Source organism: Lonchura striata, chromosome 3, assembly GCF_050655825.1.
Source record: "Lonchura striata isolate lonStrDom1 chromosome 3, ASM5065582v1, whole genome shotgun sequence".
NCBI classification, from domain to species: Eukaryota; Metazoa; Chordata; class Aves; order Passeriformes; family Estrildidae; genus Lonchura; species Lonchura striata.
In genome coordinates, this window is record NC_140705.1 from 93,765,020 (window position 1) to 93,783,680 (window position 18,661).

At 36.3% G+C, this 18,661-nt stretch overlaps 1 protein-coding gene across 20 annotated transcripts in view; it reads left to right on the forward strand.

Moving 5' to 3' along the window:
• The window catches only part of NRXN1 (neurexin 1), a 676,327-nt gene that overhangs the window by 327,415 nt on the left and 330,251 nt on the right, over nucleotides 1-18,661 (forward strand). For 13 of the 20 annotated variants that reach the window (XM_077781934.2, XM_085577079.1, XM_085577093.1 and 10 more), the window contains 3 exons: nucleotides 9,586-9,759; nucleotides 14,348-14,374; nucleotides 15,335-15,454. In XM_077781934.2, coding sequence (XP_077638060.1) covers nucleotides 9,586-9,759; nucleotides 14,348-14,374; nucleotides 15,335-15,454 — 321 coding nt within the window. The remainder of the gene's footprint in view (nucleotides 1-9,585; nucleotides 9,760-14,347; nucleotides 14,375-15,334; nucleotides 15,455-18,661) is intronic. The other 7 variants (XM_085577083.1, XM_085577095.1, XM_085577088.1 and 4 more) reach the window with 1 other exon arrangement.

Sequence of the window (18,661 nt, forward strand, 5' to 3'; positions counted from 1 at the left end):
AGATAGGGCTGCTGCTTCTATCTATGTTTGATTTTTCACTTGCTGTTTTGTCCAATACTATGAAAACAGACTAGACTGAAGCACCTGAAAAAATAGTTATATTAAGTTTTTGTATCACCAGTGGGTTTACAAATGCACCAAATTATAGTTCTTCAATGTGCATAAAGATTTACTTGGCAATTAATTCATCCTTGTAAACTTTGAATTCAATTAACTAAATTAGCAGTAGATCTACTAGCCTGGCATATTCATTGATGATTTGCAATAGTCCTTCAATCTATTGATATTTCATTTACCTGTCAAAATAGTTTATTCACACTGAGCTAAATTAGTCTTGATCATAATGAGGAATTCCTGTTTCAGCAGTAGGAATTGAAATTGTTTATATTTTACGTGATATTTCTCTCTGTTGTTTTATACTGAGGCAGTTATTATTGTTGCCTCTTTATATTATTTTTTCTCTACATTGCAAAGTCTCTATCAACAGCAGTGATCCTTTATATTTTTATCACTAGAGAAACAAAGCTTTTAGAAGCACAGAACATTGTACAAATGAGCAAGTATTAATGCTTAAATTTCTCAAATAATCATGCGTGAGCTAAATGTAATGACCTTGCCAGTGGGCTGTGAATTCTTCATGCAGAAATAATGTTCTGTTCCAAATACAGAGCTCCAAATACTGTCAACAGCAAATAGATCTTCCCAGTGTGACCTATTGGAGTAGACAATGGGCAAATGCAGCTGTTGTCTTGCTGATAGTGAAGAAAAGCAGATTCTGTACACAGGAAAAACAAAGGACTTAAAACTGAGAACTCTTCTTTGGATCATCCTATGCAACAAAGTTCTAGGAGTGGATAACAATAGGCCATTGGACAGCCTGGTCTAATGGGAATTCCTTTATCCTCCTTTTTATCACTTTTTACATGCTACTTCTAAACAGTGCTGTCTACCAGGCTGTGAAAATAATTTTGATAGTGCTAAGCCTTCAGAAATTGTATCCAAATTACCAAAATTATAAGACAGGGTACAAAATTGAAAACCTATTCCAGTAGTTCTAGATTAAATTATATTCTAGAGCTTGTACTATGTAATCAACAGCAATGCAATAATTTGTCAGATCAGTTCATGATGAAAGGGTTTTTGTTTTCTGCCTCTTTTCTCCTGTTCTTCTCAGTCTTTCATACATATATGACTGGATAGATTTGCCTTCATTCCTACAGCTGTTTGACATGCAGGTTATTACTGCTGGTAATTGTAGAATTTCTTCCAAGTCTTTCTGGGACACCAAGCAAAAGTTATGTTAAGAATTATACAGGAAATATAGAGGCTCTTAAAACTTACCTCTGCATATTTGATATAAATATGCATCCACTGACTCCTAGCCCCCCCACAGATACACAGAGTGAAGAAGTACATCCTAAATTTGCTTTAAAATTTGCTGCTGTGAACCCCCATTACCCTTGGTATTTTAGCTGAGTGATCCTTTTTGCACAAAAGGGCAGCTCCATGGAATATCCTCAGAGTCTGAATGTGATGTCTTGATCAAAAGAAATATCATATAAAAATTGCTGTCTGTGAACCTGCATTCAAAATGAGAATGTTTAGCATCTCAGCTGGTTGGTAGCTTTATGTGGAACTTCCTTTAGCTCTAGCCAAAGGAAGAGTTTTGTAGATTATGATCTCTGAGGTCTAGTAGGTCTGTTGGAAAGAGGAATTCCTCACTATTTTGGAAGCAAGCTCTGCTAAGAGCATGTGTTGTTTGATAAAGCAGAGAGTGAAAAATTATAGCAGGAGGAAGGGAGATCTGAATATACTATACCATGCAAATGCCAGCTTCGTTAGGTTCTGTCTGTTTTTGAGGTGTGTGCAGTCTCCAGAAGTGGTCAGGACAGGAAAGAAACGAAGGACATTTGATGTGCTTGAATGCCTCACCTCTCCACCACAGCCATCCCCCCCACACAGAGTAATTGGCCTAGCATTGATTATGTGGGAGATGGATTGCCACGCACATTTATATGGCAATTAGATTTTATTATTTACCATTTAACATGCATCACCAACTTTCCTCACAGTCCATTGCACAAGCAGACTGCTTTGATTTTACATCTGTTTAATCTTTTTCAATGCCAGTGCTCTTCATCTAGTTTTTAGTGGGGGTAAAAGCAATAAGAGAGAAATAGAGTGGCTGGGAATGTGAGGATTTTTATTGTCAGGAAAATGTCAAATGTTTTTGTGAAACTGCTTCTTATGAGAGAAAAATTGTTTTTGAAAACAGAATTCTTGGGGAAATGGTGTATTTTAGCCTGAGAAGTCTTCAGATGTGAGCATTTACTTTTTGACTATTTCCTTTTGTCTATTCAGTACTTATCTCCTGAGGATGTTGTTGTGTTGTTGCTGTTTCTCACACACCAGCACTTCCTATGACACAGCTTTACTTGCCTGTGAAACATGGGCACAGTTGTGTAATCTCTAAGCAGTGCTAAACTGAGATGAAAATTGTAGTAAGAATGAAATCTGAGCACCAAGAGGTGAGTGCAGAATTGGACAGCACATCCAGTTGTCCAATTAAGGGAAAGTTTCTTGGCAGAAGAATTTGTGGAACCATGGAATGTCTTCACTGTAGTTCTGTGTAGTGTGATGGAATCAGGAGATTGAAGGTAGAGCAGCGCTTTGGACTGCCATATAAATTGGTGGCAAGTGAAAGATACCGTTCCTGGTGAACCCTTAAACTGTAAATTCTTTCCTGTACCTCTTAATTCTCCTTTCCTATTTTTTTTTTTTTTTCTGTTAGTGAGGACTACAAGGCAATCCTACAGTGAAATTGTAAAAAGAACAGTAAAGTATCACGCAAAGGAAGAAATATCTTCAAAGTTCAATTCTCTTGACAAATAACAATATGTACTATTGTGCCAATAAGGGTGCCTGAAGAAAACCCACAATGTCAGCATTTCATTGCCGGTGATTTTTTTTTCTTTCCCTAATACATTTAATGGGGTATTCAGGCAAGATACTGAAGGCAGCATAGAATTGGGGTGAAAAGATCAGTTTCTATATTCGTTCCCCAAAGAGTGACTTGCTAACCTAGAAATTCTTCTTTATTTTTTCTCTTTGTATTTGCCTGTAAACATTTTGCCTTGCTTGGTTATCAGTATAGAGAATGTGAAAGATGAAAGCTACCACCTGTCACATCATAAATCAGCCTCTTGCCTGAAGTATTTGAAAGGACAGATAACTCAGCAGAGCCTAGACAAGTAAACTAGCCACCCTTTCCCTCCTTAGGTTAGAGAGGGTCTAAAAATGATAGAATTCATCGCTCCAATAGGAAAAATATTTGAAAATCCTATTTTTCTTAAAAAAAAAAAATCGCGTCAAAACCAAAAGATATCAACCACAAATCAATACTGAAGCTACAGAATGGACTCTTTGAAGTGAGTAAGTGGACATCAAACACTGAGTTTACATTTTCATGTTTTCCCTCAAGTGCCCTTCCTTGCATGTGGTAGACAAAATTCAGTCATGCTTTGCTCTAGCACCAAGCAAGCCTGTGAATGCACATCAAAATGCATATTCTCTGCTGCAAAGGGGGTTTGAAAAGCCATATGCTGGAGCGTATGCGCTGCAGAAGCTGTGTGGATGCAGCATTTGAGCCTTTGTCAACAGTTCTTCTGTTTATTAATGGGCTATGATCACAGCAGGCTTCTTGGTTTATGAAAAATAAAAGAGCAATTATGCCTCATCAACGTTGTTTTAAGGAGCAAACACATTTTTGATATGGAACGAAGAGCAAATGTTTACACAGGCTTGATGAAGGTGAGAAGAGACTCCAGAATGACCACTCATCCAGTGTTCAGGCCCAGCTCCTTTTCTAAAGTGTGTGCTGAAATTTGAAAGAAAAATCTTCACTGTTCTCTGCCTATTGAACAAAGTAAATGTGCAAAAGGTGGGTGATTTTGTACACTGGGGAGGTGAGAAGATCATCAAGGCCAAGCAGGCTCCCATATTTCAGTGAATGTCAAAAAAATCTGAATGCCTACCTGATATTTCCATTTGAGACAACAGCCCTTGATGGTGTCTGTTCTTTTAGTTAGTGCATATTCTGCTCGTGTAGAGTAATTTATTTTCACAAATCAGTTGCCTTAAAAATACCATGAGTTGGGATTGTGTGGGTTGTCTTAGGATGAGTTCCACCATGAAGTTTGTAGTGCAATTATTAAGATACTACAAAGCAATTTCTATTGATCTGGTAACAGAAGCTCATCTGTTTTAGGAGGGACTGGAAAAACGTGAACACTTTTTCTTTTGAGATTAGACTTTCCCTATGGCATTTCTCAGTCTTTGCAGTCCTTCTTTGTCTTTGCCTGCCTGAGGGAAGAAGCTGTTTTATGCTTGATCATTTTGAACTAGCATATTTGGAGAAAAGCGTGCCTGACACCTTTGCTTCACCAGAGCTAAATATTCCTTTGTATTTTCACATGTCATATAAAGGAATTGTGGAGATGCCTGCTGTGTTTTCAGAATCCACCATGGTATGTCAGGGCTATCCATCTCCTTCCTGGAGAACTTCTACTCCAGCACACCACAGAAGCACTCTTAATCCTAGCCACGGTAGTGATTTAGTACAGTGTGATGTTAGAAACATGACAAAGCAACTTCTTCCAAAATGAAAGAGAAATTAGGAGGATAGCGGAAAGTGCTTTTAAAACCAGCAGCACAACAAGAGAGGGGAGAGAATGTCTGCTCTTGGAGAGAATGATGGATTTGAAAATGCTTTTGTTCAGGCATATAAAAATATTCCAGAGATATTGTCTTTGTGGATTATGAAAAAGTCAAGCCACAATTCCTTCCACTGTTATATTTCCTCCTTATTTATTTTTTATTTTTAGTCATGCTTGGGGTCATATTTGAATCAATGGTTTTCCTTTCTTGTCAGCAAAGGTGTTCAAGAAATGAACACCAGATATGTACACAAAGCACACAGATTTAGGAGAGTAAAGAAGTCTAACTATATCCTGGCTAAACTAATTCTTGCCTGATGTCATAAACCTTCTGTACCAAACTGCTGCTGGCTTGTTAAGGGCTCCAGGTGCACCAGTGACACCTGAGCAGTATTCTTGTCTTGTTACCATCATAAACACATGGAAAACAATTCCCTCTCTACTTATGTTTGAAGACAATGGTAGCTGTTAAATGAAGTTAATATGTTTTGCCCACCAGCATATATAATGTAAGAATTCTCAGGAATGGAGAAAAGGAGAAAAGATTCTTCACTGTGAAGTGACCTGTCAGCAATCTCACTAGTGCCAGATAATAACCCTTAATACCTTCTGTTAGTTAGTCAGAAAATAGAACAGCACCTTCAATCTTTGTTTTACATGTCTTTGGTTTAGCATTTGCAAAGTTCTTATTTTGAAGAAATGCAGAGGCTTGGGATAAAAAAAGATGAGCTATTACAGGAGGACTTGGCATTTGTTTTACCAATAGTTGTGTGTGACTCAGTGTTGTGTGGTGTTCTGCGTGCTTTTGCATAAGTGTGATTCCAATAATGAATACATTGAGAACTCGGGCTAATTTATTAGCTAGCAATTTGTTTCTGTGTTAAATTTCCTTGTTATTAAAGCACAAATCAGCTCTAAGTCAGAAGAGAGATTAATAGGAAAGATCCTGTTGTAATAATTGAGGATCTGCAGTACCTGTAAAAGATGCAAATTAAACCCACCAAAATCTTCTCTTTACGAGTGCTTATGGCATAACTGAGCAGTACCATCATTGCCATGAGCAGGTCTAGCTCTGAAAGTGAAAATGCTGCCTTCCAGCTGATTCCTCTGGCCTGCCGTGAAAGTGCCAGTGAGAACATGCCTGAAGCACTTTTTTTTTTTTTTTGCCTCAGAAAAACAAAGAGAGGAAACAATCCTTCCACACACAAAAAAAAAAAAAAAAAAAAAAAAACACCAAAAAAACCCAAAAAACAATAAATCTGTGCACTGACTCCTAATACAAGAAAAAAGAGGAGAGTTGTGAGATCTGCTCTCAAGAAACTGCTTTATTTGAAGTTTTTCAAGTTTTTCTAATGATCAGAAGGAAATCTTGGCTCACTATTATTACATCACCTGTTTCTTTGCTACCTGCAACTTTGTCTATGACAACTGGTGAATATTTTATGTCATGAACTTTAGTTCCTGAAGCTGCAGTTACACATTTTCAGTGGATAGCATTGTAGCATTTAGACTCCAGCCAGTTTGCACAGTGTCATAAGCTTGTACTATTGGTCTGATGAACTGTGGTACCCAACTTCATGTAATAACTTGCATGTAATTCACACCTGTAAGTAGGCAGCTACACAACAAGGGATTTACCTTGGACTAAAATTTCCAGTAGTGAAGCTGTACTTACATAAGAAGTGAAAAAGAGAAAACCTGGAATCTGTATTGCACTACATTAATTCCTCTGATCTCTTTTAGTAGGAATAGGGAAAATCTTTTATCTTCTCTGAATATGTTTGAGGTAAAATTTAATTAACAATATTTTCTGCAGTCCTGTCTTGTCCGAAAGTCTAATTGATTGAGTTTTTTTGGAAACTACTTCTTCACTGAGATGAACATGAAAGTAGCATGTGATTAACTGAAATAAAAGTAACAATGCAAACATTCTGTGATGGCAGATAAGAAAAATTATCAAGTGAAAAAATTAACTAACTTTAAAATAAAAATCAGAGTTTTATTTCCAGAGCTTATCCCTTAGCAAAATTTTATATCTGAGAGAAAGTGATTTTCGTGCCAGCAGGAGCAAACTCAAAACACATATGGTATTAAAAATTTTATATTAAATCTGGGAAAATTACCTCATAGTCATAAAAATACTTCTATATACTTTACAAAAGGTGAAGTCTAATAGTTAGTATGGCTACTCAATACATAAGATATATTTGTGTATTAAGTATGAACTACATGCATGTTTGATTTTTAAAAGTATAACTCAAAGTTATTTTGAACATCAACAAAATTGAAATATTACCCAAAACATGTGTTTATAAAAATTATATCTTTAATAGTATAAAATGATCAGTCTAATTAGGTACTGTAAGTAAGCTGTAGGGATGCAGCTTATTTGGACTCAATATATTGTACTTCACTGCATATGATACCTGATTGGCATTGTTCCAGTGTATCTTTTCAGGAGAAAATATTCTGAGTTCCATCTTATATGCTGGCACACTGACCTGGATTTCTGCTAGCCATCCATCATAATTGGCAGTTACTGCCAGTTATTATATATAGCAATCTGAATAGGTTTGAGAGATGGATATCAGGAATTAGCAGGAGATAAATCTGAAAGGTTGTGGTTTTAAAGATGTAGCTACTCACAGAATAAAAAGGGTTGCTTGCACAGTATATTTTTAAAAAGAGGTTACACATGTCACATGCAATAGATCAAGTTTAACTTTTTAATAATACAAGTTATTTTCTTAATACTATTCTCTGGAATGGTTTCCCTCTTTTAAGTCTATTGGAATCATTTGAGATGAATTATCTCTCTATTCTAAGCTGGCAGTGACTGAAGGCACAAATCTTCAGGAAACCTGGAACAGTTTTGCTTTCTAGATGTTCTGTCTGAGAAAAAGATGAAGAACCTTTATCATGACACAAGTGTTTTAACTTTTTTTTCAGTTCAGCAGATTGAAAAATGCAGGAATCTTTCTGCTGTGAATTAGATCCCATTTGTGGGGACAGATGGATCACCATATTTTAATCTGTTATGTTTTCATTCTACTTCAGATTTATTAGACTTACATTTCACCTCAGATCTCTAGAGGAAAGTAAGATCTTATTTTCCAAATAATCTATATAGAATGGATAAAGTTTGAGGTGCCTTAATGTAGGAGGCTACAAAGATTGCTGAGAATTTTGGTTGGTTTGCTTATAAATTCTATATGTTAATAAGCATTTTTCTGAGCATATTCCATTTTCTCTCTATTTCACTAATTCAAATCCAGTTGAATTTTAGGGATGATACATAATGACTAAAATTTTTTCTCAGTCTTACAGACATTTATTTGTTTCAGGTTATTTCCTTGCAGGTAAACTGTAAACTATTACAAACAGCACTAAATTGCATTCCTTTTCAATCAAGAAATATGCCAGGAGAACCAGTAAAAGGCAAACCTGTGATTTACACCAGTCAGAGGGAGATTAAAACCAGCCACATGGGGTAGTGGCAACAGCACATTCTGAGTTCTGTCACTGTAAAACCTGCCTACAAAGCTTTGCAAACATTTAGGAAAGCAACAATTTTGTGTTTGAAGTCATGTAGAAACACTCTTTGGCACTAGAGCACCGGGTCTTGAGGTCTAAGCTCCAAAATCAGCCAGACTGGGGGTTGTTCTGGAAAGCATAATGTAGATTAGAATGTAGATTATTCAGATAAACTGCCGAAAATTTGTGCTGGCAAAAAAATAAGTAATCAATGAGGATTTAATGCCTAAACAGAGACTGTGCTGTGCTTGCTTCCTTTCTCTGGCCAAGCAGCAGCCAGGTTCTTTTCTGCAGAATGTCCTCAGCAGCAGGTATGGAAAGCAGGTTAAACCTGCAGGCTGACACTTGAGGCATGCTTAGGGAGGTTCTTATGGTTATGTTGGGTTGAAAGGTGACTTTTCTGTCTGCCAGAACACCCAAATATTAAAGAAATGTAGAGCCTGAATTGTTTTAAAACAAAAAGCATCCTCCCCTCGATGTTGAAGAGGAAAGTTACAGTTATGTACTTTCAAAGTCTATCAAAAATCTAGGAATTACTTGAAGGGAGAAAAGCCTTGTTTTTCAGTCCTGACTAAGTTTCCTGAGGTTCATCAGAACAAGCTGTTTGTTATAGGTGTTTGCAATTAGAATCATTTTCGGCAGCAAAATTCCATTTGCTCAGTGTTCATATTGCTGTTTTAAAGGCATCAAACTCCCCTTGCTCCCACATGAGTTTCAGTGGGGATAGTTGGTCATTTTGCTGTTTAACAATGGTATCTCTAAGTTTCTCCTTTCATGTATCCCTCAGTCTTTTATTTCTTGGTGTACTTCTGAATGGATGATTCTGGGTAAGAGACTTCAGGTGGATCTTGTTGCCTTTTATCTCACTGTGCTGTGTCCACCACTGGCAAAGTCTGTGGCCAACCTCTCTGAATATTGACCAGTTATAGGAACAGATTGCATATCAATTATTTGAACAAAAAGATGAACAATTTTGCCAGTGCTAGATGAGTTTCTAGATGGGGATTCTGTGATTTAATCCTCCTCTCTGCAATTGATACAACATGCAATACATGTGTGTTTCCTGAACATGTGAGCTGACACATGGAAAGCATGCCCAAGTACTTCTAAGAAATGAGCCATACAAATTTGAAGTCTACATTTACATCTGAAGAAATACAGTCCTGCAAAGCTGTAGTATCTTACATGTTTTCAGTTTTTTTTTTTTTTGTACATTTATTTCAAAGGATATTTTTTTGGACGTGTCTGTCATTCAGCACAAAAAGGCCAGAAGATCAAGTGGGTCCAAGGCTCTGCTGGTTCTTTTTTGTATCTAATAATTATTTCTCCTCACCAGGTGATTTGTATATTGGAGGAGTGGCCAAAGAAATGTTTAAATCCTTGCCCAAACTGGTGCATGCAAAGGAGGGATTCCAAGGCTGCCTTGCATCAGTTGACTTGAACGGACGGCTCCCTGACCTCATCTCAGATGCTCTCTTCTGCAATGGCCAAATAGAAAGAGGATGTGAAGGTATTAAATATGCTGGTTTTGTTGTTTTTTTGTTTTATATATATGTATATATATATATATATATCATAGTGAAAGTACTGTGCCAATCCTGCAGGGTTTTTTTTTATATTTACACTCCATATATCAAGAGACTATATTTTACCTGCTTCTAATTGATCTTGCTTCACCCTTTCTTACATAAAGGCTGTGTTTTTTAGTATTATGGAGACAGGCATATGCCTGCCCTAAAGCACAGAGATTAATCTGAGAACATGAGTTAACTTCAGAATGTTAAATGTAGGTTCCTTACTTCCCAGTAGCAAGATTTTTTCATGTGTTTTGTTTACTACTGATGTATTTTAATTAATGATAACAAGAGTAACAATTAGCTTCAATGAAGTTCTTTGTATCTTCATAACACTCAGGCATTAGTTAATGCTGAGGCATTAGCTAAGTAATTCTAATTTTAAAGCAGACATTTTGAGCTGGTTAATTCAAGGCTAATTTATGGAATTTTTTAATACTAATCTTCTATCTTCTGTATTTTTGCTCACCCCTTAGATTAGTATTGATAGGAACCTTTCTATCTGAAATCAGTAACAGATAAATATGTTTTATCTCACAATATTATGTCCTTATTGACTCATCTGGTATATCATGAAATTTAAGTGAGGACAGAATTAGAAGAAGTGTATTTTTGATTCAGGAGTGTCAATCTCTAGCTATTTTTCCTGCTGTCATTTGATCCCACATTATTTTTACTATGGTTTATGGAATAATTTGAATACATTTTCTGTCCCCGCTTATCTAATTTATTCACATAATTCTGGATTTTGAGTTTATGTTCAATTTTATATGTTCTCCCTTCTCTCAAGTGCCATTCTTCTCTGGACAGAAAAATGTTTAAATGACATTATAAAATCTATTTCAAGTTGGAATCTTAATGATTTTGATATCAAGTTTGTTAAGTGTGCAAATTGATATTCTAAAAATCCAAGGAGAGTTGGGTGTTCCTTAAATTTTACGAGATAAAGCTTCCTGATGGATAAAGTTCATATCCTCTTTTGTTGTGCTTATAGTACATTTGAACAGGTGGAACATTTTTGTTCTTTGCCTCCTACTTTTAGTTAGCAATATAAGTTCTTTTGTTATTACACAGACACTAAAGCTACAGGAAAATAGAAGATGGGAATTTTGCATATGTCTTTCAGGAGTGCAAAAATATGTATTTGTTCGCCATTGAGTTTAGAAAATTAGATTCTGCTTTCTGAACGGTTTTAGCAAATCCATCCCTGCACCATCCTTCCAGAGAGTCAAAGTATGTCTTAATTCCATTATGCATTTCATAGCTTCTTTTGAAATTATGTAATTTCCTAAATGAATTTTCTGTACTTCAAAGAAATATTGCCACAAGCCTGGTGTGTGAGTTCATTTTTTAAACCACTGGCATAATTTCAGCTATCAGTGGATTTTATAAAGCTACCAACAATTTAATAAAGGCCATGAAACTATTGTCCTTTTTGGTAGAGAGTGAGTTTTTCCAACACCAAAATCACCTGACACAACAAACTGGTCAAACCAGATGTGCTGCCTGGCTCCCAGAGAACTGTGTCCTCTAAAGTCTTCTGCCTGCAGAAGGAAATCTTTAACAGCACGGAATGAAATATCCCCTTCCAACCTTTCTGCTTAACCTTGCAAGTTATCTCCTCCATGTCACTTGTTTACTTCAAGTCCTCATGTCTGAGCCATCTGTCAGTCTTTTATTTGCAGACCATTGATTCAGATTTCCAAAAAAGTGTCCTGCCACCTAAAAGATGATTTAGGTCACTTGTGAATTCAGGTGCCTCCTAGAAAACTCTTGCATGCCTCAAGCTGCTCCTGCCTCTGCTGCTGTGTCCAGCCAGGATTGTCTCTGTCCTTACAGAGCTGAGAGTTCTGCACCAATCTCACCCTGCCATGGGATCTGTAAGCCCTGGAAGTCACCTGAGACTCAGGTCCAAAGAGCTCAGGACACAGCAGCAGAAGTAATTTCAGAAGTGTTTGTCACCACCACTCTCGATCCCAAAGACAGCTGGGATATGCCCAGTGTTAAGGCATCAGGTTCTGGAAAATCTGTCCTGAGAAGTGAGGCACTTGGATTTGTTGTTTTTCAGATGTATGGGATTGAATTCCTCAACTTTCAGGTACATATCAGGAGGCAAAAAAAGAACAAAAAATCTTTTTCTCTCTTCTGTCAAACTGTTTGTACTTCTAATTAATTTTATCTGTTAGATTTTTTTACTTAAAATATATTTTTTTCTCAATAATTTGATGGTCATAAGTGCATTAAACATTTTAAGCAAGGCCACTAATAGGATTGCTGTGGCAAGTTGGAAGGTTTGCCTTTTGAAGCTTCAACCACAGACAGAGAGATATCTCTATCATTGAACATGAAATATAATTTACACTTGGCAGAATCCACCTTCCTGATAATTTTCAATGACTAGAACAGATAGCTAACAACTAGAAGGATAAATATGCTAGCTAGCTCTTTGAATTGTTAATGCCAAACCCCAAAGCCAGTTTGTGTCAACAGTGTTTTCCTCCAGTCAAATTAATTGCACTTCCTTTTCCCACTTAAAATAAGGTATGATACAACCATAGTTTTTATATAGTTATAAGAAAAATGCACCATGTATATGTGCATATAAAATATAATTTGTATATTATATGAACTCCATGAAAAAAAAAATCACAGTATTAACATACATGAAGATTCTTGATGGTAAGTTAGGAAATTTGTTTTAATAATATATTGTAAAACATATATGTATCAGTTTATAATGTTTAATTTTATATATATTGCATGTAAACCCTCACATAGGACAAATGTAAAGGAGATCACAAACTCAGTCAATTAAAAAGTCTGCAGTGGAGACTGAATAAATTAGAATATTTAAAAAATTGAATATGAAAAAAGAAAAAGTGCTAGATAAGGGTGTGCTGCACTATTTTTGCTAACTACCTTATTACTTCACTATATATAAATATAGGAAAAGATTAATTTGTTAGGGTAAATATCATAGTATTTACCACCATTAAACAGTCATCTGTTCTTTGGGGAAAAATAATCCTACTTTTGCTAAAAGAAATGCTTATATGCAATGCTTATATGCAAGCAAGCTGTGATATCAATTTTAGAATAATGACTAATATGGATAAGCCAAGAGTGCTAAGAATCAATTTAATATTAAAAAAATCTTTTTTTTTAGCAAGATTGTATCAATATTTTTTTCTAAATATGCACATGCACTTCCTAATGTGCCTATAGGGTCCTGTAGTTTATGTACTTTCAAGTCCTTGTGACTTCTGCTCTACTTTTGCAAAGATGAGGAAATTCAACATTGCATAACTAAAGTGTAAATAAATCCATGAATATATAACATTTAAACACCTACAGATATTTTCACTTCAGCTTTGTAAAGTTTCCGAGTAGCAGAATCTGGTGAGAAAAACTGTGTCTTGTCAGCTGCGGGATTCTGTCATTATAATCCTCTGCTCAAGAAAGGGTGATGTAATGCCCAAATGCTTCAACTTCTGGGCTCAGAACTCCAAAGAAAAGGAAATCACTATCTAATGTCTGCCTGCTGCAGTCAGCTATAGGTGGTGGTGGTATTTTTATTATTATTATTATTGCTGCTGCTAGTACTATTATTATTATCCTAATGGGAAAAAATCCAAGTCAGGGATGCCCTGCCCTCCCTGTCAGTGACTTTGATGACTGTTCAGGCCCTGCTTTAGAGCTTGAGCTGTGCCTCATTTAAAAGAAGCCATGGAGCTGACTTAAATCTTATTCATATGGATTTTTTTTTTTAAATACCAGCAAATCAAAAGAAAAAACCATACTGAGATACCTGAAGGTCTAATTGAAAAAAAAAAAAAAGTTATGAGGAGTTCTCTCTGGGGTGTGATTTTTAATTTATTTATGTAATCTTTGGACTAGCTCTGCTCTTTTACCCTTAATGACTGACTGTGGGAATTTCAGACAGATATTGACGTACCTTCTCCAAAACAATTTGGGACAATTTTATAATCCCAGAATCAAATTTTTCCTTGTAGTTTCAAGAGTTAGTGTGAAATGTGTGTGAGAGCTCATAGTAAACTGTGGTTCACAGTCTGTAGTTCAGTCTTCATTCACCAGCCACAGAGAAAAGCATAGAAAAAGGCAGACCACAGAGGATGATGGTGCTAATTATTCTTGAATTCAGTGTATCTGAACATGACAAAGGGCTAGTCAGGATTCAGCCATGCATTTACTCTGTTAATGCATTCATAGCTATCCAAGGAAGAAAAAGCCCCACACTTTTAATTTTCCTCCATTACATGTCATCAGCTCAATTAACCATTATATTTCTAGTAAAATACTGGCAAATTACTGCTTTCTTATTTTGGCTTGCCTGAAGATTTATGGCTATTAGCATTAATTTGTTTGCGTTATATGGCATTTCTTTCTCTCTTTAACAGCAGCATGCACTTTATTCTGAATGGTTTTTTTCTGTGTTTGCTGCCATTTCAATATTGCTTACTAACATTTACTATATTTTGCTTTTTTTTTATTTTGCTGACAAAGTTGCATTGATGAAAGCTGATTTGCAAGGTAGATAGCCCTGTGTGTATTAAACAAGACTGAAACCCCCAATGCACAGTTGGATTTCTGCAATAAATACTCTGTACATTTCAGAATTAAAGTGTGTTATTTTGTTGCTGATTTTGCCTTTCACACCTCTAAAACAATGGGCTAAATGAACTTTCATTTTCCAGCATTGCTTGCATAAAGGCTTTCAGTCTTGAATATGTTTGTATAGTGATTGCTTTAGTGCTTTGATCATTCCTTTTTGAAATTTCTTTATATTTCAGTAGTCTAGTTATGATTCTCTAGAAATAGAGTAGCTTTATTTTTTCATGTGTATGTCACATTTTTGGCATGCCAGTTCATTAGTAGTCTGATTTTCTTCATTTCCCCTTTTAGAAGGAACCTGCATGGGATCCCCAAAGCATGTGAATTGGTTCTTGTCAACATTCCAGCCAAAGAATCCCAATCTGCTCTGAATTTCAGACCTAAATGATTTAAAATAATTTGTGGGATTAAAATAATTGTAATAGCGTAGCTTCCTTATATTATTTCTTAGAACTTGTTTCATTTTTCTATTTCATTATCCAGTCTTTCATATCCCAGAGTTTTGATTCCTGTGGCATCTGGCTTTGCTGTTTGAAATGTATTTATAGGAAGAAATAATTAAGATTTTAGACAACATTTAGCCAGACACGAGATTAACAAATAACTGACAACAAAGTTAACATTCCCACTCTACCTGGAATAATTCTGCTTCTGTTATGTGCATTCTTATGTGTTTGACATAGTGATCTTACAACTAAAGCAAACCCCACCCCCTTTTAATGTTACATGCTGCTCCAAAACCAGTGAGTTTATGTGCATTTGACTTGGTAACTCTTTGCTCATTTGATTTGAGATGTTGGCAACTACTCAATGTGACCCACTGGGAAGTACCTTGCTTGGGAGATGAAGTGCAAGTCCTTTTTTGTGTGTTCTCATTAGGCCCCAGCACAACGTGCCAAGAGGATTCCTGTGCAAACCAGGGCGTGTGCCTACAGCAGTGGGATGGATTCAGCTGTGACTGCAGTATGACCTCCTTTAGTGGACCATTATGCAATGACCGTAAGTACATGGAAAAATGTCCCTCTGAAAACCTGAGGCAACATTTGAAGCAAGTGCCTAAAGCTTTATGTTGTTTTAATATTAGATATTTAACTGGGCTGGTAAACCCTGTGAAAATCTCTAAGGCTTATGGTAAGAACAAAGAATATGCTTTATAAATTTTGGACAATGTGTAGTATCAAACACAGGCAGAACTTTGTTTTGTTGCACTTGATTCCAAGTCTAATATACTGATAGTTACCTGTTTGATGCAGTCCCTTTCCTGCATAAATATTTCAAATGGATTTCTTTTTCCTGATTGAAAACACGTTTTACATTTTGTTATCTTAATGTAGCACTATCACAAGGGCTACAATTACTGTGAAACAGTTGAGAAGGCTTATTATCTCCCTTTGTGGATTTCTTTAGGTGACACACTAAATATGCCAATAATAAAAGCATGCTGAGTATTTTAGTTCTTTTAGATTTCATCTGAATAACACTCAGCAACCATCTGGTCTTCCAGGAAAAGCTTAAATGTGTCAAAAATAAGGGTCCTGATTCACCAGCTTCATAATGTAGTTTTATTCCAGCCTAACCTTATTGATCTAAGTAGAATTATGCAGGAGTGATGGTGGAATAATAATGGGAGCCATAATGTTCCACAGAAAATGATAAAAGTAAGCTGCTGACTTTCGGTTTTAATTTATCACATTTGTAATATCCAAATGTTACACATTTTTATACCCATAAGAAGATGGAATTTCTTTAAGACATTTTTATTTCTATTTGTATACATTTATCTGAAAAAAATTACTGATAATAGGAAGTGTTGTATAACTGCCTAGTCAAGTATTCTGGATCTTTCTCTCTTGTTCTGGTTCTCCACTCTACAGCAAGGCATGCCATCTCGGACAAACCCAAAACCAACAGAATATTTATAATCTGAAAAGTCTTTGGCTCAAATTGTGTTTATCACAGGGCTAGGAAGTTAACTGTATGCAGAAGCTAATAATTTATTCCCATGAAAGTTCCATAGTTTGAAAACTAGGGAAAGGATGAAAGGACTCATTCTATTTCTGTGCAGTTGCTCTTATGGTAGAAATGAAATGTGGTATAGAAAAACTTTCGATGATTTGAGCAAAGGTTTGGATTTACTTTATGCATATGAGTTTGCACTTCCCAGCAATGTGCATGATTAGTCATATTGCTAAACATACATTTTTAAAGTTTCATCCCCCTACCTACTACAAGAGAAAAATGTTCCTGTTTTGCTTTTATGTTGTTATTTTTGTTATGTTGTTATTGTTTTGTGATCTTTTGAGTTGTTTCAGAAGTAACTAAAACTTGTGAATAGAAAGTTGCAGATATAGCATCTAACAAAGGAAAAACTCAGTTTCTAACTTTTAGTAGTAATTGTTGCGTGGACATGGAATATTCTATTATTTCTTCAAGTGACAGGTAATGCATAAATTTGGCAAATTGAGCTTATTTAAGAAAGATATTTATCTGTGAATGCTCATTTATACAGTAACATCATGGACTACACACAATTGCGCACAATTGAGAATATTTCACAATATGCCATGTCTGATGATAGGAAAGGAGTCCTTTTAGAATCTGGTTGCTAAAAATACTTACTTTATTCTCAGTAAAAAGAAATTAACTGGTTGTTTTTGTTTTTTTTTTTTAATCACAAGCATAAAATATAAATTTCTCCTCAATACGGATGTTTTTTAATGGAATGCAGAGTCTAGAAAATATAATACATTTGCTTTCTGCTTTATCTTGGCTCCTTAGATTAGTTCAGTTACCAAAAAGAATCTTTGAAGCCCATCTAACAAGAGAGAATTTTCATAGTGATAAATGTGCCAGAAAGGAGGAAAAATGGTGTTGTCAGTGTCATCTGCATGCTCCGAGCCTGCTCTCTGCTGTGTTTGGGAAGAGCATAATAAGAGAAATGATGAAATGTTACTACAGCTTTTGAAAAGTGGCCCAGGCTGCACGCCACAGACTAAACTTCGTGGCACTGAAATAAGACAAATTCCCTTCATGTGAGGAAACCTTCCAGCGACAGGTCTGGAATAGCAGCTGCTTGTTGCTGAAAATGCATCCCCTTCAGGAAGGATGAAGGCACCTTCCTGAGCATCTTTCCATTGCTGATTGTGCATGGAGCAACACTGCTTGACAGAAGCTTAGATTTAACCCAGTCTTGCTACTCAGGCAGGCCCTTGGCTCACTCACTTTACACATGAATATACTGATTTATTTAAAATGGAATGCTTAAGACATCAAAATCTCATAGACAGAGAGTTTTCTTAGACTCAAACCCCAACAATTGACCTCTTAAAAATAAGTGTCAGTGGTAATAAGAGAAGCAGTTAGAAGTACTTAGCCCCTCACCCAAGGTGATGGTATCTCTGTGAAAACCCAGTTAGAAAGTGTACCATTCTTGCCAAAATGCTGGACAGATGAAGGAGGAGGGAACAAAACAACAGCCAGAGAAGTGGGAGTGGGTGTTAAAGTGGGTGGTTGTTTCACTCTCAGGCAGGATTTAACCCATCATACCTCACCTCTGTTTTGTTCCACAAGTTCTTAGGGGACATATCTAATCAGAAATTTCAGTGATAAAGTTGCCACGGTGAGAAGGGAGCTGTCCAAGCCCTCTGTTCAGAGCAGAGTCAGATTGCACAAGTTGTCTGGGTCATCCTCTACAAAGATGAAGGCTCCATAACCACTCTGGCAAACCTGTCACAGTGCTCATTCACCTCTCAATGCTAATATTTTTGTAAAGTTTAAATGATATTTCATATATTTCGCTTATGCCTTTTGCCTCTTGTTCTCTCACTGGGCACCTCTAAGAAAAAATTGTCTTCTTTACCTCACATACATCAGTTATTTCAAAACATTGATGGGTCCCCACTGAGCCTTGTCTTCTCCTGGCTGAGCAGCCCCTTCTTCCTCACCCTCTCTTCATAGGAGAGAGCCCTTGATGGCCTCTGTGGCCCTTTGCTGGGTAAACACATATTGATTCCTGTGTTCTCATGTTGTTCTTGCACTGGGGAGCCTAGCATGTGGGGGAAGTGCTCCAGATGCATCTCAGCAGTGCTGAGTAGAATGAAAGGATCACATCTCTCAACCTTTCTGCAACATTTTTCCACCAACAACTAGTGCTGGGCTTTTTTTTTGCCACAAGAGCATGTTGCTGACCCACGTGCAACTTGCTGA